This window comes from Falco naumanni, chromosome 4 (genome assembly GCF_017639655.2).
Source record: "Falco naumanni isolate bFalNau1 chromosome 4, bFalNau1.pat, whole genome shotgun sequence".
In the NCBI taxonomy this organism is placed as follows: domain Eukaryota; kingdom Metazoa; phylum Chordata; class Aves; order Falconiformes; family Falconidae; genus Falco; species Falco naumanni.
The window spans coordinates 74,099,525-74,126,172 of NC_054057.1; the positions used below are offsets into that span (position 1 = coordinate 74,099,525).

The following is a 26,648-nucleotide window of genomic DNA, read 5'->3' on the forward strand; positions in this document are numbered from 1 at the left end:
GGCCCCCTCGGCCGTGTGCCCGCGGCTGGCCCGGGGCGCCGGGCCCCTCTCGGGCCGAGGCCTCCACGCTGCCCCGGCCCGCCCGGGCCCCGCCGTGTGCCCCTGCGCCGCCTCCCCCGAGCCGGGCCGCGCCGGGCCCGCTCCGCCCCCGCGGCCGCTGCCGGGCCCGCAGTACCGGCCGGGGGCGCGGGGGGCGCGGCTGAGCCGCTCTCCCCGGCGCTGGGAGGCAGCGGCGCAGGCGGAGCGGAGCGGTGCGGGGCTGGCTGCTGCTCTCTCCCTGTCGCCGCCACAAGCCAGCGGCCGCGGCCATGGGCGTCCCGGGCCGCCCGCTTTGTGCCGCCGCCGCCCCGCCGCCGCCCGCCGCCCCGGGCCGCCGGTGCTGAGCCGCATGGGCCGGGCCCCGCGCCGCCGCCGCTGCTGCTCCGTGCGGGTGAGTGAGTGAGCGGGGAGGCGGCCCCGAGCCCAGGCCCTGCGCCGAGGCCGCGCCGGAGGCCGCCGCCGGGCGGGAGGCGCGGGGCCGCGCCGGGCGCCGCCGAGCCGGCGCTAGGCCGCCCTGGGCGCGGGGGGGGCGGGCGGCGGGCGGCCGCGGACCGGGCCGCGGGGCGGAGGGGCGAGCGGGGCCGGGGGAGGCGGCGGGGGCGGCGGCGAGGGGCCCGCCCGGGTCGCCTCCCCCGAAGTTGCCCGGGGGCGGCGGGGGGCCCCGCGCGGCGTCCTGTCAGCGCCGGGGCTGCCCGCGGAGCCGGCCCCGGCCCGCCGCCTCCCCGCGGCAACTTGGGGCGGCGGGAGCCCGGGGTCTCCCGCGGCGGGGAGAGGCGGCCGGGCGCCTCGCTGCTCCTCGCCGCCTGCGGCCGGCGCTCGCCCGCTCTCGGCGGGCACCCCGCGGGGCTGCCCCCGGCCGGGGCGAGCAGCGAGCGCCGCCTCGCCGCAACAATGACCGGCATGGCTGCCCCGGGGGCCCGAGGGGGCTGCCCGGGTGGTCACCAGCACCCAGGCAGGGGTATCCGGGCACCTTTCCCAGGGGGGTGGGTGCCCAGCCAGCGCTCGCATCCATAGCTGGGGCACCAACGACCTCAAAATGCAGCATGGTGCGAAAATGTCCCGGTTCTGCCGTGGCGGGCTCAGGCAGGTGTGAGGGCGGCGCTGGCCCCGCAGCACAGCACGGTTCGAGCACATGGGGCTTGGCCGTGCTCAGAGAAATGGCAAAGCACCTCAAAGACGTGTTCGGTGGGGTGGGGTGAGCTTTGAGAAGGCAGGCTGAGCTAAAACATGTCTTTCCTGGTGTGTTTTCACATGCAATTGAGTTAATCCAGTGCAAGGAGTAATTTGTCAGGCGGCTGGTGCTCTGCAGTACTCGGGGCTTTGAGACTGATGCTCTTCTAGAAAGCGAGACTTCTGCTACTGTCTTTACGTGATGCAGTTATCTTGTCGAGCAGCAGAAGTAGGCAACACAAGGATTGCCCTTTTCTGCCTTCCCCACACCTCCCAGCCTCCATATTGCCTCGTTGCTCTTCATTAAAAAACCTTGTACTTGATCAGATTTCCTTCTCGAGGTGATTTTCTCATCTTCTTTTGATGACCTGAAATTTTCCCAGGCCTGTAGCATGCAATGTTGTTAGCATAAATGAACCTTTTCTCAATGGCCTGTCTACAAAAAACAGTGCCAGAACTGAGCTCCTGTGCTAACATGCCCATCTGAAGCAAGAATGCAGTCTAGATGCCCAAAATATTGGGGTCAACGATGCATCTGTATTCCCCTAGAGCTAGATGAGGCGACGCAGCCTATTTCTAAAATGCAGAGATTTGCGAGGAATGTGGCGCTGGTATGTCACTTCAGTGTACGAAAGCCACCTGTGTTTGATTAAGGTGCAGTCTTGCTTTCAGGACTAACTGGATATTCTTTGAAAATATTTTTCACAAGCCTTAAATTCCTATTTGAGGATGAGAATTTCCTAGACCCATAGCCCGATAAAAACATGCTGCCTTAGTATGATCTGGTATGTGTGCTGTCCAGGTAGGCTGTGCAGAGGAATTAGTGGCAGTGCAGAGGTGGCATGTGTCCTGTGGCACCGTGTGGTACCTGAGCGTAGATCTGTTGGATGTGGGGACTGCCAGATTCCAGGGTCCTGTAAAACCACTGGCATTGGGAAATTGGCGGCTGTTATAGGGTAGCACCAGCCGTATCCATGATGCCGAATGCTGGATGTAAAGTTTTGGGATATTCTGTAACTGTCATTTTTAAAGGATTTGAGCCTGGTTTTGCATGCTGTGAAGCCACCAACCACTTTGCCTTTGGTTCTGCTGAAAAAGAGGTGTTAATACAGTAATGACACAGAACAAAGTTAGTGTAATCTTAGAGTGTTTATTTACAGTGATACTTGCTTATTTTTTTCTTGTCTGTTTCAGCCCAGCAAACTTGTTCACCTTGGAGCTACAAATATTGGTGATTTGAGATTTGAACTCATCCCCCACTGTTCCTGCACAAGCAAGGACCAGAAAGATGAATATCCAGGGGAAAGGCTTCCCCTTGGACCTTGGAGGAAGCTTCACTGAAGATGCTCCGAGGCCACCGGTTCCTGGTGAGGAGGGGGAACTTGTGTCCACAGATCCAAGGCCAGTTAGCCACGGTTTCTACTCCGGTAAAAGCGATGTGGTTAGAAATGAGATGTCCACGGCAACACCAAGGCGCTCTGATTTGGATTTGGGGTATGAGCCTGAGGGGAGTGCTTCGCCAACTCCACCCTACCTGAAGTGGGCTGAGTCGCTGCACTCTTTGCTGGATGATCAAGATGGTATCAACCTCTTCAGGACTTTCCTGAAACAGGAGGACTGCGCGGATCTGCTGGACTTCTGGTTTGCCTGCAGCGGCTTCAGAAAGCTGGAGCCATGTGCGTCTAACGAGGAAAAAAGACTCAAGCTGGCAAAAGCCATTTACAAAAAATACATCCTCGACAACAACGGCATTGTGTCCCGGCAGATCAAACCGGCCACAAAAAGCTTCATCAAAGACTGCGTCATGAAACTGCAGATTGACCCTGACATGTTTGACCAGGCCCAAACGGAGATTCAGTGCATGATAGAAGACAATACCTACCCTTTGTTCCTTAAGTCGGATATTTATTTGGAATACACGAGGACAGGTGGGGAAAGTCCAAAAATTTATAGTGATCCAAGCTCAGGGTCTGGGACAGGTAAAGGGCTACCTGGGTATCTGCCAACTCTGAATGAGGACGAGGAGTGGAAGTGTGACCAAGAGGCCGAGCCTGAGGCCAGTAGGGACTCGGCACCTTCCAGCAGGCTCACGCAGAAGCTGCTTCTGGAGACGGCCACCCAGCGCGCCGCCTCAGCTCGCCGCTACAGCGAGGGCAGGGAGTTCAGGTAGGTGAGCACCAGGGCAGCATCCCTTCCGCGGGGTGCCTCCGGGGAAGGGATCAGGGATGGGATGGGCACGGGAGCGATGGGAGGCCTTGGAGGACCTTGGGGGGCAAGGAGCATCCACATTGGTACAGGATGGCATTGCGCGGGTGCTTTGGTGGAATGCAGAACTTTATTTGAAAGTAGTCGCAGCTTATTGTAAGGGTGTCTTTGGCCATTCCTGTCTGATTGGCATGAATCATCCCTGCAGCACGCTCCTCACCTGGGGAAACTGCTGCTGGACGTGGTCTGGAGGCAGGCAGGCCTTGGTGGGCAGTGCAGAGCCGTGGCGAGCAGTTGAGCAAGCTGCAGTTTGGGTTGGCAGTAGCCCACATCAGCAGAAGGGCAGCCTTCAGTTACTGTAGCGCGGGCAAGTACAGCTGGTGGTAAAACTTCTCTGTATAAATGCACTGGGAAACTGTTGTGATGAGCCACAACTAGAAGCTGCAGAAAGCTTGCAGGAGATACTGTCACCTTGGTAATGTTTGTGTGAGTGAAATGGGGCTCACAATGCTCCCCAATAATGGTATTGCTTTGCACGTGAGCTTCCCAGCACTGAATTCTAGCAGTTTCAGAACCAGAATCACCGAATCCAGTTAAAACCGTTCCCAGCTGCAGCTTTTCCCCTCATCAAAGTAATTGCTGGTTTTTTTAACCGAAGGAGTTGCACAGTTTTGGAGCCTGTTTTTTTTCTGGGTCCCCCACCCACTTCCAGCCAACATGGATTTTGAAACTTGCTGAGAGCTCAGTTAAAATTCCAGACAATTAACTTAGCAGGGAGCTCTCTGGGATCAATAAGCGTGTGTGTGTCTAACCCTTGCTGAATCAACAGAACCCGGCCAGAACACATTCCTACCTTTTTTTTTTCTTTCTCTTTTTTTTTTTTTTTTTAAATAAAATCTCCTTGTTTTAAGACCTGCTTAGGCTAAAATCTGACGCTTTGTGAAGATTACGAAATGAAGTAGCTGAACTGTCCTCTTCAAAGCCGCCTGCCTTATGAAAAGCATTTCTGTGTTTAATCTCCCTCGGCCGTCCCTTTAGGCTGGCAGCTGGAAACGCATCCCGCCCCGTGCAAGGTCTCGGCGCCTTTCAGCTGGCGAAATGTTTTCGGTTTGATTCTTGTTTTCTTACAGATTTTGAGGAGGGGATGTTGCATGTGAAACTCTTGCGGGGAGGGGGGGGGGGAAGGGGAATTCACGCAGACTCCCACTGTTTTAATCAGGAGTCAGAAAAAAAATATCCCAGTGTCTTGGGACTTTCCCATGGAGTTAATAAAAACCTTGAATGTTTCTTGAAGTGCATTTTCACTGAGCTGTTGGGTACTCACCATAAGCAAAGGATTAGAAAAGTATGATTTAAGTATCTTTTTATTTAAGGGATAATGGCTTTAAGATTGAGAATATCTTATTTGAGGTTCAGCTGTGTTTATTTCCATGCTAGAGCAGGTAGCAAAAACCTTTGTGCAACACTGCGCTTCTCACCTCCAGCTTCAGAAAAAAATGCATTTACCCAGAATCTGAATAGATCTGTGCCAGATTTTAAAATGGCTTAAGAAATGTGCTGTGAAATAGAAGCACTTTGGAGTATAGTTTCCTCTGTCTTGGGCATTTTCATACCAGATTGGAACAACATGAAATAAACCTTTACCTGGGGGATGGAGGTCAGAAAAAATGCATTGCTATTAATTTGTAGTGTCCAACAGCCTGTCATTGTGGCTGCTGACGCTCTGTTGACCTGTGGGGTAGGGAGGCACGGAAACGTTTACTGTTCTCACCAGAGCAGGAGTCATTTCTCAGCCTGGAGTAACTGAAGATAAGTGATTTATTTTATTTTTTTAATGTTGGTATGTCAGCTCTAGTAGCGCCCAGAGCATTGCCATGGAAGATGCTGCTGAACTGCGTAATCTCTGCATTTTTTATTCTAAAAAAATCTGCTGAGATACTAATTTATGAGGTGATTGTTCCTCTTTGTGCAAGACCTTGTGGTTGAATTAACTTACTTCCCGGATGTCATATAGCAATAGCTGTCTTGAATAAGCCAGTTTTTTAGCTGTAGCATCTTTATCCTGCAGACTTTTTTGTCTGTGTCCTTTTTTACCTGAGTAGCTGTGCAGGAAGCTGGTGGAGCTGCTTGCCGCAAGAAGCGATAGCTGCATGCAGCATTTGAAAGGCTGGGTCCCAATTTATTTTGAAAATTTCCACAGACCTTTTTTTTTTTTTTTTTTTTTTTTTGCATATGTGTGGAAGAATTTCTCATTTCTGTTCTTGAGGGAATGTTGAAATAAGCTGTTTTGCATTATATCTGAGGGCCTGTTTAATCTTCCCAAGATTGAACTTCTATTCCTTGGCTTCCATGGAAACCCTAAATAAAGAGGAATCTGAGCAAATGCAGTAGAAGTATTTCTCTGTTAGCAAATGAGCATCTTGAATCAGCTCCAAATTTTTTTCAGCAGAAAGTTCATAAATCTTGTGGTAGCTCTGCTTTTGGGAGAGCAAACGTAAAAAATTCCTGAAACAGCAGAAGACAACCCATTATTAGCATTGGATATTTTGAAGGTGTGCAAATGTGCATACGTATTTGAGAATATCCTGAAGCCAAAAAACCATTGCTGTTGCCCACTGTGTTTTTGTATGCGTAGGAAAAGGCCAATAGTCATTATAGTTAGGCTCCTGCAAATTAATTGGACATTGGTTATGGATCAGTGAACTTCAAAGAGGGTAACCCCTGAAGATCTCGGGCATTAACTCGCAGCTTCCGAAAGTGACACTAACATGGTTGTGAGGGCGGCTAAATCGTTCATTAACCTTCTTCTGACACACTGGGATGGCGTTCCTCAGATCCGAAAAGCAGAAATTAAACCTGTGCCTGAGAACTGTCCTGCAACTTGGTTTTTGAGCACTCCGGGAAAATGCACACATCTTAAAAAGTTGGGAATTTGATGATTGGTGATGAAATCTTTTGTCAGGGTGGGTTTCTTCTGCTGTCTCTAGCTCTGCGTCGGAAGGGGCTCCCCTCCCACTCGCAAGGCACTGGAGAGCAGTACTTGCAGCCGTTGCCTTTGCTTTCTTCCTATGGTGGGAAGTGAGAAGAATATATGGTGTTACCTGTGAGCAGCTCTGCCTTTGTCTCTTCTGAAAGCCAAGCAAGCTGGGAGCTTTGGGTTAGTTCTGCCAGTTGTTTTAGGTTTTGACCAGCGTCGTGAAGTGCACAATGTGTTGAAAAGGAAACCTGGAGGATGGTGATGAGAGGACACATTGTGGTGGGTGAAGTCTCAAGTTGTTGGAGATTGAGTAGTGTTGCAGTGGAGCTGCAGGCATGGGTAGAGGAATTTCTCACGGGTGGAGGCTTTGATATACACATGGGTTTGTTTTTTTAAAGGAAGCTGGCTACATGATCCAAGCTTTAATTTCCACAGTGCTGAGCTGACTAAGCTCGTGGTGTTTCACAAGTGTTGGTGGTTCAAATGAAAAGGATGGGTGATGTGGGTCTGCACTGGGGCCAGCAGAAATCACCAGGAGAGTCTTTATGGTTGTGCCCACATACTGGCAGTCTCTGTGGACGCACGCAAGGGCAGCTCTCCCCAAAACATACAGCCAGCACTTCTTGATAACAGGGTATGCAGAGAAAGCAAGGGGAGCAAAGCTGAAGGAGCTTTAGAGGGATGTGACAATGTCTGGTCTGAGATGATGCAGTGATGAACTGTGGCGTGGAGAGGAACGCTGTAGGCTGGTTCGGGGAAGATGCAGGATCTCACCATTGCTTAGGTAAATGGTCCAGCGGTCAGAAGATGGGCCTGCATCAGGAGGAAGGTGAAATTTAGCTGGCAGACCTGATTTTGAGGTTTGCTGCTTCATTTGTAATTAAATTGCACACTTCTGACTCAAGACTGTGTGGTGAAGGAATTGGTGTTAATTGTACCAAACGAGTGGAAAACTGGGGATGCAAAATCACAAATGCTGATGCGGGAGCAGTCTGTGTTCATAAAGTATAAGGCATATGGTGCTGCCTTACTAATGCTTCTTTTAACTGGGGGGGACAGCATGTGCATCTTGGATTTGGGCTATGGCAGCTTCATGAGAGCTTGTTTGCTCGAAGAAAGCAGCTACTGAATGTTATACCCATATGTAAAGGCAGAAAGAAAAGTTTTAGATGCTTAGCTTGAATTAAAATTGCTGGGCCCATAACATCACTTGTAATCAATGCAGCTCTGTTTGGAGTCTGTGTAGAGCAGTGGCTCTTTCCAATTTTAAAGAAAATAAGTTACAGAAGAATAGTTTTGGTTCTGCATTGTTCTTGAGAGAAGTTGGCCTAACGGGGAGGTGGGGTCTGATGCTAATAGCGTGAAGTGGTAATTTAGTGACTGGAGCGCTCTAAGATACACAAGACAAAGACTGATGGTGTTTCTGCACAGAAGTTACGCCAGCTTTTTTAAATACATTGTTAAGCTGATGAAACTTCTGCATGGAAATGCTTACATTAACAGTGTAAACTATTTACACTTGTGGTTGCCAAGTTCTAGAATGGATTTTATTTGAAGAAGAATACCTTTTGTACCCATAGCTTTGCCTCTACACAAATCAAGATGAAGAAGTGGTGTATTTGTTGTTTGGTTATGGATCAGTGCTTTGGCTTCTTTTTAAAGACAGGTAGTTAAGCTTTTAGCACTCTCTTTTGATAGATTAATAGCGTTTTCTTCCCTCCTCCAGCAAACAGCTACCTTAGTTTGTTGTGATTGAGTTTTATTTGGGTTACAGAATCACTTCTGGTAAAAGCACAAAAGGGGAGTTATATTACCCTCTGTTTGGTGCCGAGGAGGTTGAGGTTGGACATGGCAGGGGGACACGATGCAGCCCAGGAACAGGTCACCAGAGCAGAGGGGATCCCAGTCCCTGGAGGGCTTCACGGCTGGGTTAGTGCCATGGCCCGGCTGGTCCCGTGTTGGCAATGGTCCTGTTTTGATGTGCACTGATAATGATGACATAAATCATGAAATGCTGTATTTTGAGAACCAGGTTGGAAGTCGGGCTGGTTTGGGTTCTGCCTAGTTTCAGAAAGAATTGGGTGCTAAAAGGCTGAACAGGAGCTGAACTGATCCCAGGACGCTGAAGCATACCCAGGAGGCAGGCCACGGGCTGCGTACACCTTGGTTTTGATCTGCCGTTCAACTTGGCTTTATGTTTTAAGAGTTTCTTTGTTGTCGCTATAATGGGCTAATCCCTTGAATAATTAAGTTACTATTGGACGTTTTAAAAATGACTGCCTCTTGGATGTTTTCCTTTAATAGTCTGTTAGATGCTGGATTTATTAACTATTGAGACAGACTGTGAAATCCTGTTATGCCAGGCTTTCCTGGTAGAAAAGGGACTGAGAAGGGTGTGGGGGGTGCTGGGGGAGCACATGCTGGCCTGGTGTTAGGGTAGAGCTGTTGACTTCCCCACATTCCCAAGGTGTGCGAGTAGTCCTCTCGTGCTAGAGCACGCTGCCATCATGGGTCATCACTCGGTTTGGGGCTTCAGAAGGTGCTCCAACAAGTTGCAGCACTGTGGCTGCATGGTGCAAGGCCAGTCATGCAATCACCATCCATTTAAAACAGATCGTGGACCTGATTTTATTAGGATCAGTGGAGAAATCTGGTTTCAGAAGTGGCTTTATGTGTAGTGTGGAAAATCGCTGTGTTTAAAAATAAAACACCAAAACCTCAGAAAGGAGGTGCTGATATCCTAAATAAGTTCTTGGAAATATCATTGGATTATTAGGCTCATCCTTAAATCCATTAAGCAAATTACTGTTAATCAGTCAAATAAAAGAAGGAGGATCTTTTGCAAGGCCCTGTCTTTTGAGCTGCATGCAGAAGCTGTAGTAATATTTTAATTTTCCGTCTGTCAGTGAATGTATTCAATCACTTTGCTTCCTTATGTGCAGGATTTGAAATTAGAAACTGAGGTTAATTATCTGCATTAAATGAAATATGTGAAGACCACAAAAGCAAAAACCTTCACAATTTGGTATGGTCTGTTAAGCTAGGCAGGCTGTTTCAGAAGGAGAAGGGTTATTTTTCCCTGGTTTTGTTCCAATTGAAGGGTTTTAGTCACAGTAATTGAAATGATTAAAAAGTCAAATTGCTGGCGAATATAATTCTGAGCATCTTTCTGAAAAGCTCTGACACTTGGTTGAGAGCAGGGGCTTGCTCTGCCCAGCCTCGCCAGGCAGCATGGAGCAGCCGGTGTGCCAGCCCGGCATGGGTCAGGCTGGTTGTCCTTAGGGCTTTGTTATCAACCTCTTCCATGGCAATGGGAAGTCATAGCTCTGCTGCTCGGTTAGCGGAGGTGATTTGGAAGTGGAACGACACTGGAAGAGAGCTATGCTTTTGAGCATACCAGATATAAAATGGGTTGAACACCATGCATCCTAGTGCCAGTAATTAGCTAATTACTGCCTGCTTCAGTTGGAAGTGCAGCTTCAGACTCTGCAAAGAAGGTGCGGCTCTTGGAAGCACACCATCCCGCAGTGGTCAGCTGCTTTTGGGGTGATTTGTTTGGGCTCATTTTTTTCCTGCCACTGCAGTATGCACAAGGCTAAGATGTCAACTGCTTTGGGGTCTGCAGTCCCCACCTCTGCTCGTTGGGGGCAAAGCTGCCCTTTCACTGGTGTAGCCCTGAATACTGGGCTCTGGGCACTTGAGGAAAGGTCTGACTCTTCTGGAGACACGCATCTTCTCGCTCCCCTCTGCCGTGTGCCAGAGCTTTGCCTAAAGTCCCACTCGGAAGTTAAATTGTAGGTCATGCTTGCATGCAAAAGCAAAACCATCGTTACTTGCAGCCTTGGTCTCGAAATTTCACTGTTGTAAGGCAGTGATGAATTTAAGTAGAACTGTTGCAGTTTTAAGTCACATTATCCAAGTTCTATAAAACCCAACTGGAAATTGGATATTACCTTTGAAGAGTCCAGAGTACACTTTTGTGGTAAGACCTGGAATTTTTTGGTCCTGTGACCCCCCAGATACAACCTGTCCCTAAAGTACCAGCTTTTTAAAGGTGTTTAGCTTATCTACATAGCTAATAGATGAATAATGTTCATCTGTCCTGATGAAAAATAGCAGTGGGAGGGAAAACTATGGAGGAAAAAACCTGCTTGAAAATGCTTGAAACCAGTGAGACCTACTGGTTAGCACCAGGACCTCATGTTAGTCCCTGGACCTACCTCCAGAGCTAATGACCAGAAGCTACTGGGGTTTATTCTTCCTTCATCCCTCCAACCTCCATATATTCCCTGCCGTGTTGTAGACAGAGAGTCTCAGTCCTCTCCCTCTCTCCATTTTCATCTTCCTTTTTTCTGGAGGTTTAATTTATTGTTTATCTCCAGTGTGTGTGTGTTCAGAGAAATGCTGGTGCTGGAAGAAGGAAAGCAGTAGGAGTGGGGAAGTGGGATTGCCATTTTTGTAGCAGTCCATGTTTAGGGTGGGTTAGTTCTGCTGGAATACCATGCCTGTTGTGTTCAACAGATTCATCCTTTTTAATCAGAAATTTTGGACTTTTTTCTTGGCTGGCAATCAGTGTTTTGGACTGGGCGAGATTTTTCGGGAAGAAGGGGCTTTCTTGTTCTACCACTGCTGCCAGCCTGGTCCAGGCGGTTACTTTGGGACCACCAGCCAGCACATGTATTCATGTGGGATTGATTGTTTGGTAGCTGAGGACCTCTCCAAGCTTTCACAAGCTAAGTACAAATCAGAGCTGAGTCACAGGAGAGCTCCTGGGAATTGCAGGTAGGATTCAGGGAGAGAGGTGTGGGGACTCTGTATCCCACTGTAACCTACTGGGCTTAATTAACTTTGTCCTGGCTCTGCCCCACAGAAGCAAGAGCTGTAAAACCATTTGGCACCAGACATGTAAATGAGAGCTGGGATGAAGCGACTGTTACCCTCGAGGATCCCAAAAGAGGAATCAACAAATAGAAATTATTCTATTAGCAGGGGCAAAGTTCACGGGTTAACCATCGTGTCAAATCAATGAAATACAGCCTTGATCTCCTGCACAAGGGCTTTATTGTATATAAATAAGAGTGCCCGAGCAAAGACAGCAAGTTCTTGCACTGTAACGTTTGCAGTGTGCTGAAGAAAGGGAAGCTGTACAGATTGTAGCACAGAATGCCTCCTTCGGACGTTGGCTTCATTCCTCCTTCAAAAGATTTTAAAACGTGACCTTGGAACCTTCTTGCTCTCCTTATGGCCCTCCCTAGATTGGATTTCCACAGGGCATGTATTTTTTATTTTTTTTAATAAAAAGTTGGGGTCTTTGGCTAAGAAGCCTTGTCTTTGTACTTTTAATTCAGTCCATGTGACTGTCATAACGTTTATTTCTTAGGAAATGAAAAATGTTCCTTCTTGAGCAAAGCTGCAGAAGAAAGCTGTTGGGTACGCTGGCAGCCTCAGGTGTGTGCAGCATGTGTCTTCTGCTGACCTGCTAGCGCTGGACGAAGACCATCACCCCAAGTCCTTTGTTGCTTGGTGCATGGCTCTGGCAGGAAAAAAATGGCAGAAGCCACCACCTTTGTTGTGGAAGTATTTATATTTAATGCATCTTCGAACATCGGCATGTTCAGAGAAACTTTGGTTTCCTCTCTTGGGAGAAGCTGCTTTGGAAAGGGTCGCTTGACCCTCTTTTCTTCAAGATGGGCCAATGCTGGCAAAAATAGATGAGCTTGAAAGAAGATGGAAAAGGGCAGCAAAGTATGTGCGGATGTGTCACTGCAGCGTAGGATTTGTCACGTTGTAAAACAGCGCTGTGGTTTTCCCCTCCAGATACATGCAGTGAAGCTTGTGACCTGGGGGTGATTTCCATGCTGCCGGCTGGGGAAATTAGCCCAACTGGAGGCATTTGAGAAGGCAGAGCATCCCACTGTCCCCGAGTGCTGGTTTTGGGTCTTCCCCAGATGCAGCAGGTGGAGCCTGCTAAAAATGATCCATAAACCTTCCTCCTCTTGAAGACAGGAAGCTTTCCAGATGGGCATGGGAAAAACTTTCCTTTAGTCCTGGAGATAACAGGTCACGCAGCTTTACCCAGTGATTCTTGCACAATAACTTGTGGTCAGGCTGAAGTGTCTATTTTAGAAAGGCATCCAAGTGATGGGAGGTCATGCAGCATTTTTGTTATCTCTTCCCGCAGTTAGTTACTCACTGTTCCCAGTGTGTTCCTTATTGCTTGCTTCAGTTTTTTCTAGCTCCGGTTTCTAGCTGCTGGGTTTTGATGTGTCTTTGCTCGCTTTAGAGGCTCCAAATACCTTTGCATGTTTGAAAAAACCCTACTAGAATGGGTGTGAAAGTTCTCCTTAAGTGGCAGCAGCTTTGTTATGGAAGGCCCTTTGGTTTTATTAGACTTTTCAACCCTCCAGTCGACTGTTAAACAAGCTGTAGCTTGTCACGGTTGACAAACCTTTCCTCTGGTCTCAGACCTAACCTACCAGTTTAAAAGGCAGTATTCTTTTGTGTGCAGGTTTCTGGGTGGGGACCATCGGGCTTCTAAGGGAAATTAACTTGCGGCCTCTCTTTCCCCCTCCCACCTCAAATGAATTAAGTTTTGTGTTAACTGTTCTATCACTTTCAAAGGCCAAAAGGAAATGTCAGCCTGTGCTTTAGGTTTTCTGCTACCTTGAGGTACTCTGCTACCCACTAAGAGTGCAAGTAGGTGGGAATATGGAATTATACTAAAAACAAACCAGCTGCACAATCGGTGTCAGCAACTGAAGATAAAACGTAGAAAGTTTTTTTCAAATGATTCATCCATAATTATTTAAAAACATGTTGAATTTATTCTTAAGCTTTGGAGGAGAATTCTTGCAAGGCTGGCGTTTGCCGTCCGTGGTGTTTATACACCTGAGTAAATGCCTGTCTCAGCAGTTTGTCGGTGTTGAGTGCTCCAGATCTAAATCCCTTCAAAGGTAATCCCAGCACACCTTTGTCTCTGCTGGCCTTTCCGTCTCCAGAGTTTTCACTGGTGAGGTGCAATCAGTAGTAGTGGTGGCTGGCACTAGGATAGGCAGAGTGCCGAGGCTCACATCGTTTTAATAACAGTTTCACGCAGATTTGTTCTCTGTAGGTTTTAGGTGGCAAAGGCTGTAGCAGCTGGATGACACAAACATGCTGATGGGGACCGGTGGAGAAGTGGTTGGAGAGCAGCGTTGTATGCCCACAGCCACGACGGCCAAGCTGTGGGCTATATCTGCTCTCCCCTGATTACATCCCTACAGCAGTATCTGTTGTATGGATTGTAGTGGTCTGGGGAAGAAGGGAGGGAAGTTCCTTTGGATGGTCCCTCTCAGATGCAGCAGGCTGACTTCAGGGGTGTTGGAAGGCACAGTGCTTTTCCTCGTGGTGTGTCATTCCAGGTGCTCATGCTTTCTGCCCAACTGGGCAAAACTCAGTATTTTTATTTTCAGCCCTGCGGTATTCAGGAGAAGGTAGCCTGCGCTGAGAGAGGTGCATTTTTCACATGCTTCTCCTTCTGTCATTGCCAAGAAGTTGGAAATGCGGTAAGCTGAAGTGGCTGAAAATTATTCAGGGTTGTTGTTGTTTTTATGCTAACATAGCACTCTTCCCAACTCACCGGCCCAGAGAAGCATCCGTGCAGGGCAGGGCTCGTGCCCGCGTGGCCGGGAGGGCAGCCGGCACTGCAGTGGGTGTCACCACCGAGCAACCAAGGCCTTGCAGTTTCATCAGGTTCAGGGTGCGTTTTTCTTCCAGCGAGAGGCACGGCAGGGCACGGACACCTGCAGCAGCCTGTGCTGCCTTTCACTTTGCTCCACTGCAGCAGAGCAGGGAGAGGAGGGGAAGGATCTCCGAGACCAACATCTCGGTTAGCATCTCTGATCCAGACATTAGCAGGGTGCCCTCAGTCCCTGGGACAGTTCTCCAGCTGAGCTCCACTGCTCCGTCGTGCTGCTTGGCTGGAAGAGATGAGCAGATTTGAGGAAAGCATAAAACTCCAGTGCTTGTTCTGGCCCCTCTCCTGCTGAGCCCTGCTGCCTGCAGCTCCAGCTTTAGTCAAGAGCTCAAGGAGGCTTTTCTTATCCTGCAGCAGCCTTGGCAGAAAAGTCAGCTGGTCCCATGTTGATCTGTTTTCCTTTTTTGATGCAGTGCTGGAGCTGCGCTCCCTCCTTGAAAGCCGACTATCCCTTGCAAGTATCATTGATTTAGGCACTCTCAGCCTGGGAGAGGAGGCTTGTTGGAGCTGTAGCAAGTGAGCTGATATCCCACTAATTTTATAGTGAAGATGCTGGCCTTGCAGTCCTCCCAACCCACAGCTCTTCCACATGCTCAGGAGGGTACATGCGTCGTACAGCACACTGGATTTGCCTCCCCTATGGTAGGATACACTTGAGAGATGGCAGTTGCTTGGACTCAGCAAGGTCATCTGGGTTTTGGTCCCTGATGGTGACGCCCTGAGTCAGCTCTGCATGGATTGCTCTCTCACCTCATGTACGTAGGTTCTTCTGTCTGGAACCATCAACCACATTGCCAGCAGTCAAGCTACAAGCAACCCTTTTTCTTCATTAATTGCCACCTGTGGCTTGGCACCAGCAATGTGAGAAACCCTCCCAGGTGGCCCATCTTGGGCTGTGGACTTGGGTGTAGTGTGTTGCCTCGGGTGGTACGGAATAGCATAATCCTCTCACTTCCCAGCCTTGGAAATCATCCTGGAAGCCTGAGCTGAAGAAAGAGGGTGGGAGTGGAGCCAAACCTCATGTTCCAGATGGGACAGTAGTGGCAGGAGCACCTATTGTCCACAGAGGTGTTGCCAAGCCATAGAAGGCAATTAGCAGGGAAGAAAAATGCGCTTCCTTTAAAATTTGAATTTTAAAAGTAGTTTTTCTTTTTAAATTGAATGTACACACCTTGATATGTCAAGTAGGCAAAATTGGGATTGTAAGAGCAGGCACCTGAAATTATCTAACTCATGTAGTTAGCAACTTAGTCGAACAGGCAGGTTTGTCAAACAGAATTATATTCAGCCCTGAGTGATAGCTGAGAGTGAACAGGATTTACAACATTGGGTTACTCTGCCTTTGGCACAGAGGACAAGTAAAAAGTCCTGGAGTACAGTTGAGAGGTCTCTTTCTAACCATATTGTCACCAATGCAGTTGTGGTGGAGAGAGAGTTGAGAATAATATTTTCCCCCCTGTGCAGGGTCACCTTTTAGTGTTGCAGATCTAAACTGTATTAAACAGGCAACCCCTTTGGGCCTTAGAAAGGTTTTCATCAGCTCTCCCTTTCATACAGGGGACCCTTCTGCACCAAGTCCCCCTCCCTAGCTGACACGTATTTGTGCTAGGCTGCTGGATTTTGCCTTTACTATCTTAGTGCTCAGTGCATCCGTTCCCTCTGTGTTACCACATTTTGACTGTGAATTTGGAAACAGAGAGTATGATTTCAGTGGTGGGGACCTCAGGGATGAGTGATCCTTCTCACGTGCTGGGGTGAGCGTGGAGATGGGGAGCATCAGAGTGGCAGTGCCATAGCAGGGAAGGAGAGGAGGGCAGCAGGGAAGTATCACCTGCAGTCTGTGACCTGCAGCAGTCTGGGTTTGAGGAGGTGGACTAGAGGAGAGGGTAGATGGTGTGGCCCTGTGTTGGCTGGGGACTTGCTGACGATGCGAGCTGTCAGAAGCTGTTGGAGGTCAGAGTGCCCTCCAAGTCCTGGAGGAGTGCCTTATTGGCATTTTACTATTCTTCCTACTTCTGGCTTCCCATATAGACAAAACGGCATCACTTCTGGGAGAGAAGTGTGTTAAAGCTTGTCCCAGGCTCTTTGAAGCACATTGTTGGCTTTCCTTGCATTAATCCTTCCTCCTTGCTCTTCACATGGTCCCTGTCATGCAAGATCAGAAAAAGTTGTTTCAGTATCTCACCATAGCTAATCATGTTTTTACCTCTCTCACCAATTCCTTAAAATACTCCTGCTCTCAGTAAGTATGTCAGCCACGGCCACCTTACCTGGTGTTGACAGTAGTCCTGCTCCAAGCTGGAGGTTGGACTACTCTGCTCTTCCAGAGGTCCCTCCCAACCAATGCCTCTGTGATTTTAGTCCTTAATCAAGTGCCAGGCAAATCCTCCTCTGTCACATGCATGTCTGAAGGACTTCCATCAGCTTTCGTGCAACAAAGAGCCCTGCAGAAATTCTTGTGCTCATATAGTTGAAGTAATGGCACTAACAGCTGGACGGGTGTCCAGGAGACCAGGAGCCATCACTGCAAAGAATTGTGAATTGCAATATGAGAGCCCTGCTCTGAGGTAGAAGTGCAGTTACAGCAACCCAAGCCCCATGAGCAAGGAAAAGCATTTCCCCCCTACCCCCACCCCCCAAAAATATGCATGAAAAGTGAGGAATGAAATTTCTATACTACAACAGCCATCTACACTAGGTCATGTCCTTGACCATCTCTCCTCCTCTGCTCCTCTAGGAGTGCTTTTAAGTCTCCTGTCTAAAAGGTTAAGCTTCAAAAAATGAGAAAGGTATGTTTCCTTTCCTCTCAGTCATTTAATGATTTTTAATTTGCTGTTTGATCCTGGTTCTCATGCATTGACTGCATGGGAGCTGTGGCACTGGGCTGCAAATAAAGTGGGTGACTTCCTTTAAAAACTATTGGGCTTAACCCAAATTGTACAGTATTAAAATTGAGCATATTTTTCAAATAACAGCAATAGAAGGAATGGATTTTTTTTGTTGGTTTTAGATTTGGTACGCATGTTATGATCCTCCCATTTTCTAAGTATCTGATCTCAAATCTGTTCACCTGGTGGTGAATTTCTCTTAGCAGCGTGGTGACCAGAGGTCTTGCATCTCGCCTCTGAAGCCAGCGAAGGTGGGAATGGGCAATGCACTATTTTTAGAAATCAGCAGTGATACATTCCAGGAACTCCTGCAGTATTTTTCAGAACCCAGTTTGAAGGTTTTAAGCACAGATAGGGAAATATGTCATCTGTGTAAATTGCCCTAAATTACCTGCAATTTGTTGGGAGTTGCCATTTCTAAGTGCTTGTTGCAACTCTAGATATTTGAGGAAGCTTTTGATTATCCTGAGCTTGTAAAATGTAATTGGCTATTTCTTAATTGTTGTCCTCTGTGAAGTATAATTACCTGTAATGTAGAGCTTTTCATCTGTCAATGCCGCAAACAGGAAATCAAGACTGTCTGATTGAGGTAGGTTTGGGGACTCCACCATGACTTGTAATTGCATCAGGTGAATTGTTTGTACTGGGACTGGTCTTCTGTAAAGTCCTGTAAAGTCTCCAAAGGACTCAGAAACCTTAAATATTGTGCTTTTGTACTGTTGTGCAGAACTCTGGCTTCTGCTTTCCTAAAACACTCTTCAGACAGCTACCATCTTCTTAGCAAGGTAGCGGCATCTCTTTATTCTGACATATTGCATGAAGTTTCGGGAGGAATATGCTGAATTGGAATTAATTGCTTAAATGCAGTTAATCAGAAGATGTGGAGGCTGACGTTCATGAGCACCATAGAGAAGTCAGTTAATTAAACCTTAGCAGCCTGAAGGAAGCAGATAGATACGGAGAATCCCAGTTCTCATTGGTGTGTGATGGTACCTGGATGTAGAGCAGAGGCAGAGTTGGGCCGTACTGAACCTGGATCTGCTGCAGACTAAAAGCATGTCATATCCCAGTCTGGTGGTCCTTGTGTCCCATTTGCTGCTGCTGCTCTGTTGCCCTTGACCCAACCATGCTGGCATTCCTGTAGGACCAGGGCATGTCTGGGATGCTGGGATGACTTGGTTGGGGGATATGTTGCATGCCCAAGGTCTACCTGTAAACTTGTGTCTCTCCTGGTCCGTGTCATGCTCACTTATGGTGAAGCTTTCATTGTCATGGTCTTTCCGAGCTGCATCTGTCCTTGGTGGCACATTAAACGTTATTACTTAATTGAACATTACTGGGAGATTCTTCGTTGTAGTTGTGGGTGGTTGTCGTTTTTTTACAGGAGCAATAGGAGTGTCAAGCTGGATATGTTCACCCCTACTTTGTGTTCACCCCTGCTTCATCTCCAGCGGGCTTGGCTGTGCTGAGCTCGAGTGCAGCTGTGGGGAGCGGTGGAGGAAGGTGTAGCATAGATTGATGCACACAGTTTGGGGTTTTACCTTCGGTGTAAGGGGGTAAAGAGGCGTAAAGGGAAAACGAAAAGCCCTGTCACTGCACACTGCAGCCCTGGGAAATGCAGTGCTGAGGCAGGCTGGTTTATGAATGGCTCTGCTCCCATACCTGGGGATTTCCAGGACTTTTGTGTACATGTTTTTTCCTTACATGCAGTCTGTAGGTTTAAATACCCTCCTCATTGTGCCTTTAGAGCATGACTTAGAAGCAAGAGCTGCTTGAGAGTGTCCTCCAGGAGCTCCTGGCCAATGCTGCCACCCGAAAGCAGCAGCTTCCTTTGGAGAAACCTCCTAAAAACAAAACCTTAAAATAAAAACACTGTAAAAACACTGGTTTTGCTAAACTAACTCTCCACAAACATCAAATTATTTAGTTTTATTTTTGCTCTTTTGATGGAGAACCGGTGCTGAACAGTTCTCAGGGAAAGCAGTGAGTCAGCTCACCCAACAGTGACTCTATTGATAGATGGAAGGAGTGGCGCTGAAGTCTGTCTAGTCATTGTTGGTGCTTGGCTGGAGCGCCGGGGGCTCCAAGGGCAGGCTCAAACACCTCTCGCCAGCCTTGGGAGATCAAACGCAATGAGTCAGGCTGCAGAAAATCATGATAGGGCCCAAATTAATTAATTTTTTGTTTGGTTGGTTTTTAAACCCTGTTTTGGAGTGGGAAGAGGAGGACACACACATGTCGGGGGGGGGGTGTGACACGCTAGCTCATGTGTCATTGCAAGTTGACTTTTTGTGTGCCTCCTAAGCTACTGTAGTGGAAACTCTGCCTAGTCCCTGCTCTGCTCTGGCAGGATGGATCTGTCAACTTTCTCCTCTCTTGATAGCCTCTCATTTCTCACCTTTCTGTGTGAGGACACGAGGCAGAGCTAGAAAATATACACTTAGCACCGACACCCAACTCTTTAAGGTATCCCATCATCTGGCTATTTTTCAATTAAAAATGCAGACAAGCCAGAAAACATTTCAAGAGGAGCTGTAATTATTCCATTTTTTTGTGTAATTTTGATCAAGGTGGGAGAGGCAGGAGCTGCTCAGATGGCAGGATGTGCAGCTGTGCTGCAGACCTACCAGCTTCTTTCTCCTCGATTTTACTGTCTCCTTTTCCAAAGGCATGGCTTGCTGTCAAAGGTGGGAAACCACATCCGTGAAGCCCACAGCTTCCAGCAGAGCTTTGCCTGTAAACCAACCTTAAAGGTCACGGGCATGAAGGACCATTATCCTATTAACGTGCCTGTTCTTCATGCCAGCACCGGTATCCCATGCCATGCCTTGGGTTGTTACTGTCCCCTGGGCAAGAGAGGGTTACAACGAGCACCGAAGGCCTCAAACGTCACTTTGGTCTATTAAATGCAAGTGCCACACACTTTGATACCTCAGGCCATGCTGCCCCGAGCTTTCTTCAGGTGTTCTGAACATGCCGGTGTTCACCTCCCATAGCACCAGGAGCAGGCCAATTTTCAGCATAACGCACAATCTCAACTATTTTATTGCTTAATTTAGGCCATAAAGTCCCTTTGATGTGTTGTGTAATGCAACGTTCATTCTGAAAAAGTGGGTGGAGTAGCTTTATGGTATTATAAAAATAAATAAAATGCCTGGCAGGATTTTGAAACCACATGGTCATTCCTCCTCTCTCCGCAGATAAGTTGATTGTTGAGAGAGAAATCTTGCTTAATATCTAACTTTGGGTGATTTATTTCTCCAGAGTCCTTTCATCTCCAGTATGTATTGGGTTATCTGTGACTTCTAATCTGATTGTTTTAAGCATGATCAAAGAAACCAAGAGAATGCGCTTTATTTTCCCACTGTATGAACAGAATGCTGTTTGTACAGTGCATTACATCACCTGTTCCTGCTGCTCCTGAGTCCTGCACCAAATGGCTGTGGTATAAATAGAAAACAGAATGGACTTGTAGGGGGTGATGAAATTTGTTCCACTTGCCGAGTAAAACAGAGTTAACTCAACGAATGCTTTCTTCACACCCAGCTCTACCTCGGCACACAACAACACGGGCTGAAAATGTTTGAAATAACTCGCTCGTGTGGGGTATCGAGCTGGCATTTGGCAGTGTTGAGGAGTTGTGCTGAAAATCTGCAGGAGATGACAGGCAGGGAGACTGCCGTCGTTGAAATTGCTGGGATTCTTTCCAGGCTGTGCAAAGAAAGAGCTTGGCCTTGCGATGTGTCGGCATCATGGTGGTGTTCTGGCTGCAGTGGTCCATGGGCAGGGTCTGTGGGGAGAGGTGGTCACCGTCCTTGCCTCAGCTTGGTGCTGCAGGATCCCTGCACACATGGAGGACTTCGCCATCCCAAACAAACCCCTCCATCAAAAGCAGCTTGGTTTTGGAAGGTCTGGAGGAGATAGACCACCAAGACCCACCTGGATGTTGCTCCAGGATGCAAACTGCATTTCCGGGGAGTAAGTGCTGAGGAGTGGTTCTGCTTCATGGTGGAAGCCAAGGAGGTGTCTCTAAAGATGGGCCCGAGAGCTGCATTTCTCTGCTTTATCCTAAAAATCCCAAATTCAAGAAAGGATTTTTTTTTCTGACACGTCTTAATGCTTCGCCACCGCATAACCTCAGCGGTTCATGGAGGACGACTGTCCTTTCTGCAGCTTTGCCACGTCTACCCCTGCTAACCTCTACTGGCCTCTTCGGGGGCACTGAGCAGCATTTTCACTCCAATTATCTAATAGATTAACGTATTTAACTTGGAACATTTGTTCTCAGCCTGTGTTTGACTTTCAGTTTTGTGCTTCTCTTGCAGAGCAGGAGAGTAATCTGAGGGCCTGAAAGCTTGCTTGCTAGCTTTTCCAAACTGTAGCAGTTGGCCTTAAAAAACCCAAAATAATTAAATTAAAAAAAAACCCAATCCTCTCTTCTTACTGACCTCTCCTTGACACACCTACAGGCCCTCATGAAAATCCCACCCTGGGTAAATAGCTCCGCGTTTTTATTCAGAGAACTGCCATGCACCAAAGGGTCAGGGAAAATCATTTGGGAGATAAGTGGTGGTTTTATCTTAAGCAATTAGTCCTTAATGTTGGAGGTTTTTTTTAATTTTCTAATTGGCTTGCAAGTTGTTCTTGTGCAGCATGTGGTCACTGTAGGAATACTAAACTTGCAAAAATGGCTAAAACTTATCTCCCCCATGCCATCCTGCCACTGCCACCCCAGTCACTGGGAAGCAGAAAGCCACTGGCATTTCTGAAGTGCCATTCCAGCAGGATGAGCTTATGGCCGCTATCTTCCCCATCAGCCTCCGGGTAGTGATCATCTGATACTTTTAAAGATTTTGCCCGTCTATCATTAAGTTGCTGGTGTTTTTTTGTGTCTGTAGTCCCCAGGTTGAAGGAGCAGGAAGGAAGCAGGGAGAGGACTGAAGCATGGAGATTCCCCTTCGGATGCTGTCACAGTGTGGGTTAGGGTTGGGATCTGCATGGCTTTGTCAGTGCTGACTGCTCAGGCATGGCTGGGTCTCCTTGCTGCAGCCATCACCCTGTGTAATGAGGAATTGCCTTTCTTGGAGCAAACTGAGCCGCTCTGCAATTTCTTTGCAGTGAAAATGAGTTTTGCCTTCTCCCTTGAAAGCTGTGCAGCACCAACATGGGATTGACTAAATCTTTCATGGTTTCCCTGCAGGGCGCTGAGCAGCAGGAACAACCATGCAGTTACCTGGCCCTGGCCTACCCACAGGTCTGGCGCTGCTAGCCAAGGTGGCGATGCCCAGCTCGCTCTCCAGGGACTCGCTGGCAGCAGTGCATTGCTGGTCTCAAGGTCATATTGCAAAGATTGCCATAGCCAAAACACTTCTCATTTATTGGTTGCACAGCAGTGGTGTTTGGAGGCCCCTACTCACTCAGCTGTGTGTAGGGGAATCGTTATGATTTGCCTTAGGACAGGGATTTTCCAGCTTTCAGGCAGCTTCTGTTTCCTTTTGGCATGGTTGGATGGTGAGCAGGGATGTCATCTGCAGCGCCTGGGAAGCTCTTCTGTCTCTGAGCCCTTGGAAAAAGGGACTGAATTCTGGGATGCAGACTGATGAAATGATGAGCTGAGCTCACCTTATGGCCGTTTTATTGCTGCTGTTGCAGGTCTTAGAGGTGTCAGGTTGGACTCTGCCAGTTAATAGACACAGACCAGCACTGAAACAAACCGCGTCTGCTTGTTTTCACCAGTTGGGATGTTAGGGTTTAGTCTGTATAGTGCTCCTTCCCCTACAGAAATCAGTATTTCACTGTGATATGCTAGGAGTTGGGTTTTTTTTCCCCCAACTGTCTTATGCAAAAGCACTTAACCAGTCACTTCAAAAGGATCCAGAGGTGTGAATTACAGCTGATGTAATTAATTTGTGTTTGTGGGCCTGGCCCCCTGCAGTCTAGGTGGCGCGTTGGGCTGGCAGTTAAGAAGAACAAAAGTCTAATCTTGGAGAAGATTAAGAATTCTTTGACAAAGGTTAAGCCAGGGCGCTGCTGCCTTATCATTTGTACTGGTGTCCTGTGGTAAATCTGTAACTCAAGCCATGAACAGTAGGCAGGCTGTTCCTCACGCTGGCTTTAAAGCAGCAGCATCTCTGCTCACCTACCTGCTTGTTTAGCAGAATGAAGTCTTAAAAATGGCTAGGCGTAAAACAAGACCAAGGCAACTCTGGATCCTAAAGTCACTGCAGGGGTGCCCGTTGCAAGGACATTAAGAGCTGGAGCCTGCTGTGTGACTTTTGAAGTCAGTCCTTCCCAAGCCCATCTCCACGCTGTCCCCTGTCTCTTCTGCTCATCTATTCTCATCCCTCCCACCCTGGGGTGAGTGAGCAGCATAAATACTGTGCATCGACGGGGTGCTGCGAGGAGAGCTGGAGATGAAACGGGGCGGGAGGCAGACAGACCAGCAGGCAGCTCGGACAGGGGGAAGCCAGCCTTGCCTTTCCTGCAGGCTGCCTTGGCGTGCTGAGCCCCAGCCTGGCTGCAGCAGGATTTAGTCCCAGCGCACTTCCAGCCAGCATGCCATGGCAAGCTTCCCCAAGCAGCAGTTTCCACTTTTCCTCTTTCGTGTCTATTGTTTTGTTATTTGGAGAACTAGAATCCATGATCGAATTTGAAACGTGGTTAGCATTAGCCTCTGATGCAATGGGTTGTTAGTTTTTTGTTTCAGATTGGTCTGAGCCTGAGCATATCTTCCTTTGGACAACTTGAGGGGGTCCCCAGCTCTCCTGTGACCCACACGCTCAGGCAGCAAGGCAGCATTGTGTTCAGTGCTGGAAAACCGTCCTGTTTAGTCTCAGCAGAGCTGCAAAGTGCTGGCTTGGGCTAAGTTGGGCAAATAGTCGCTTGATCACAAGCGAATTTCCAAAAGGGGGAGGCTGGCTGAGTGCTAATGGTTTAGATTTAGTCATTTAATGAACAGCATCAGGAATAGGTTACGTTCTTGATTATTTTGATTTTAATCTAATGTGTTAATATGGTGAGGCTCTTCAGATGAAAATATATTTCCAAGTTGCTTTAAGTATTTGCTAGCGTAGTAAGTTGCAGACATATGTGAAAGAAAGGGCCATCTGATGAACTGCTATTGTTCTCTTAATTCAATCCACCCCATTTTGGCCACTCTGCGTGAATGGCTTTGTGTTTGCTAATAAAATCATGCTATGTTCCCTGCAACACATGTTCTGCATGTCCCAGCTAGTCAGCAGCAGTAAAACCTTATTTTGCAGGTTTGTAGTGTTACCTTCTCAACTGTGGCTTCTTTTAGGACAGCAGTACTTCCGGGGTTGACTTTGGCATGCTTGAGCACACAGGGGTGGCTTTAAGAGCTGCCATAACCCCATGTTCCTGGCACATCTTCCTCCTTCCCTTGGTACCTTGGGCTCTTTCCTCCTGCATGGCTTGTCAGTGAGCGTGTGTACCTCCTCACCTAAAGAACGCTGTATTAGCACATTGACTGTTGGAAGAGAAATAGAAATGTGTTCCTTTCTGCATCTTCTGCCTTCTCACCAAAATGTTTGGACGGGCCTGAGTTGCTTCTCAGGCTGGCTCAGGGAGGGTCCAAGAGTGGCTGTGGGCTCCACAGCCTTTTTTATCTACTGGGCTTTGGAGACCCAAAGAGGTTGCAGGAAGAGCTCTGCTGTTGCACGAGCCCAGGAGAGCTGCAACCAGCCTGACAGTTTCTTCGGGCAGTCCCTAAGACAGGGGGCCAGAAAGCATCCTTCTGCCTTACCACAGCATCTCAGAGGGGGCTGCTTTAACAGTTGGCTGGCAGTGGTCCTCCAGGAGCCATGTCCAAGCTGGGGGGGGGGGTGGGGAATCAGTATGCATAGCAGTTGCTCCCTTTCCTTGGCACATTGTTTTTTCAGGGCTGTAGGGTGGAGGGGATTAGACCAAGTTCTTAGGGGAGGAGAATAGCCAGCAGGGGACGGCTGGTCATTTTTGTTCCTTTTGTGGCACAATCAATCTCTCCCTTACTACTAGTAGGGGCTCATGAGCCTTTGTGATGTTTATTAGGCTGAAAGATTTGGAGACCTCTGGTCTAGATAGCTCTCCAACTGAGAAGGGGAATTCAGGCACTTGTGATAGTGTGGCCAAAGAAATTACAATAAATATTTGGGAGATTTTAGTGTTTGGCATTTGTCAAGAATGGTTTAGTAGAACTAAATCTTTAGTGGAAAGGATGGAAGTCCAGCTGAAATGACAAAGATGTGCCTGGGTTGGCGTTGGCACATCTTCCACACTTCAGGGATTAGAAGGAATTGTGTAATAGCAGCATAATGATCTGCAGAATTGGCTCATTTAAACTTCAGCTGCTTTTGTTTAAGAGAAGGACTTAAAATCTGAAACTGGGTCAAAATCTTTTCTTGCTCTAGAACTAAAAGTTCCACACGTTTCAGACTTGCATTTGACGAGACCTCTTTCTTATTGCTGTTCATCCAGCCCTCCTGGGCTGAATTTCAGCCAGGCAGGTGACCTGGGCCTGCTAGTTCTGGTCACTTGAGAAAGTGGCATTGATCACAATCAGAAGAGGTTTTCTGGGTTCTGATGATCACCAGCAGATCCTCTCCTGCCGATGGAATCACAGTGCTTGGTCCTCTTTAGGACTGATGGAAACATCTCCTCTCTTAAGACTAGCAGTTGAGCAGGCACTGTTCTGGGGGTATATTCAGTCTTCTGGATTCTAACTGCATTTTCAGGGAAGGTCAGTATCAGAGTTTTATCACTTCGTGAACTTGCCCTAAATTACCAGGGAGGCAGAATTCTTCCTCAGCAATGGCGTTCTTCCCAAAACTGAAGCCCGAGTCTTTGTGAGCAGTGTCCTGAGAGCAGTTGTGGCCCTGTATGTCCTCTGCTTCACAGCAGAGAATAAAATCCCTAAAAGGTTCTTTGGATGCAACCTCATTTCCAACAGTAAGTTAAGATTCTTCCCGATCCCAGGGGCACCCACTCACAGACATGCACAGCCTCCTGATCTCCTGGGGCTGGCCCAAGTCAAAGAATTTTGCAGATATTTCTTTGTCCCAACCTGTTCCCTAACTTTTCCCAGAGAATACAGCCTAGGGGGGGAGATTTGCCAGGTTAGTGTCTGGAAATAGCTGCTTGGGAAGGCCCTCTTCCTTGCTGCTGGAGAAAGCAGCCTGATTAATTATTGTGATTGCTTGTCTGGACTGGGGTAGGCTTCCAGGGGTGAGGCTGAGAGCAGTTGTAAAGTTGAAGATTTGGAGGTCAGAAATTACGGCCCTTCGACAAGCAATCCCACCAGGCAGTCAGCCTGCTGGCTTCAGGCAAGTAACGAAGTGATCCTGCACATGGAGGATCTCCGTAAGTCACCAACAGTGGAATTCATAAGTTGATTTATAATTCACTTAAAGCTGCACAAGAAATGCATGTCTGCAGCATACATAGACATCTGTTACCATCTTGAGCAAAGGAGATGATCCCATTGAGCAGTTGCTGTCTTAGCAACATGCACATGCAAAACAGAAGAGTCTTTGCTCCCTTGCTCATGGTGTGAATTTTACATCATACTGTGGCTATACACATAGTCCAGAAAGATCAGTCCTAGAATAAGAACCACTGGCAAATACTGTTCTGTCTT

General features: G+C 48.1%; 1 protein-coding gene across 2 annotated transcripts in view; it reads left to right on the top strand.

Annotated features, from left to right (window-relative positions):
• Positions 1 to 384: 384 nt before the first annotated feature.
• AXIN1 (axin 1) overlaps positions 385 to 26,648 on the top strand; it is a 75,078-nt gene continuing 48,814 nt past the window's right edge. For both annotated transcript variants that reach the window (XM_040591881.1, XM_040591882.1), the window contains exons 1-2: positions 385 to 430; positions 2,404 to 3,375. In XM_040591881.1, the coding sequence (XP_040447815.1) occupies positions 2,498 to 3,375 (878 nt within the window). In that variant the 5' untranslated portion in view covers positions 385 to 430; positions 2,404 to 2,497. The remainder of the gene's footprint in view (positions 431 to 2,403; positions 3,376 to 26,648) is intronic.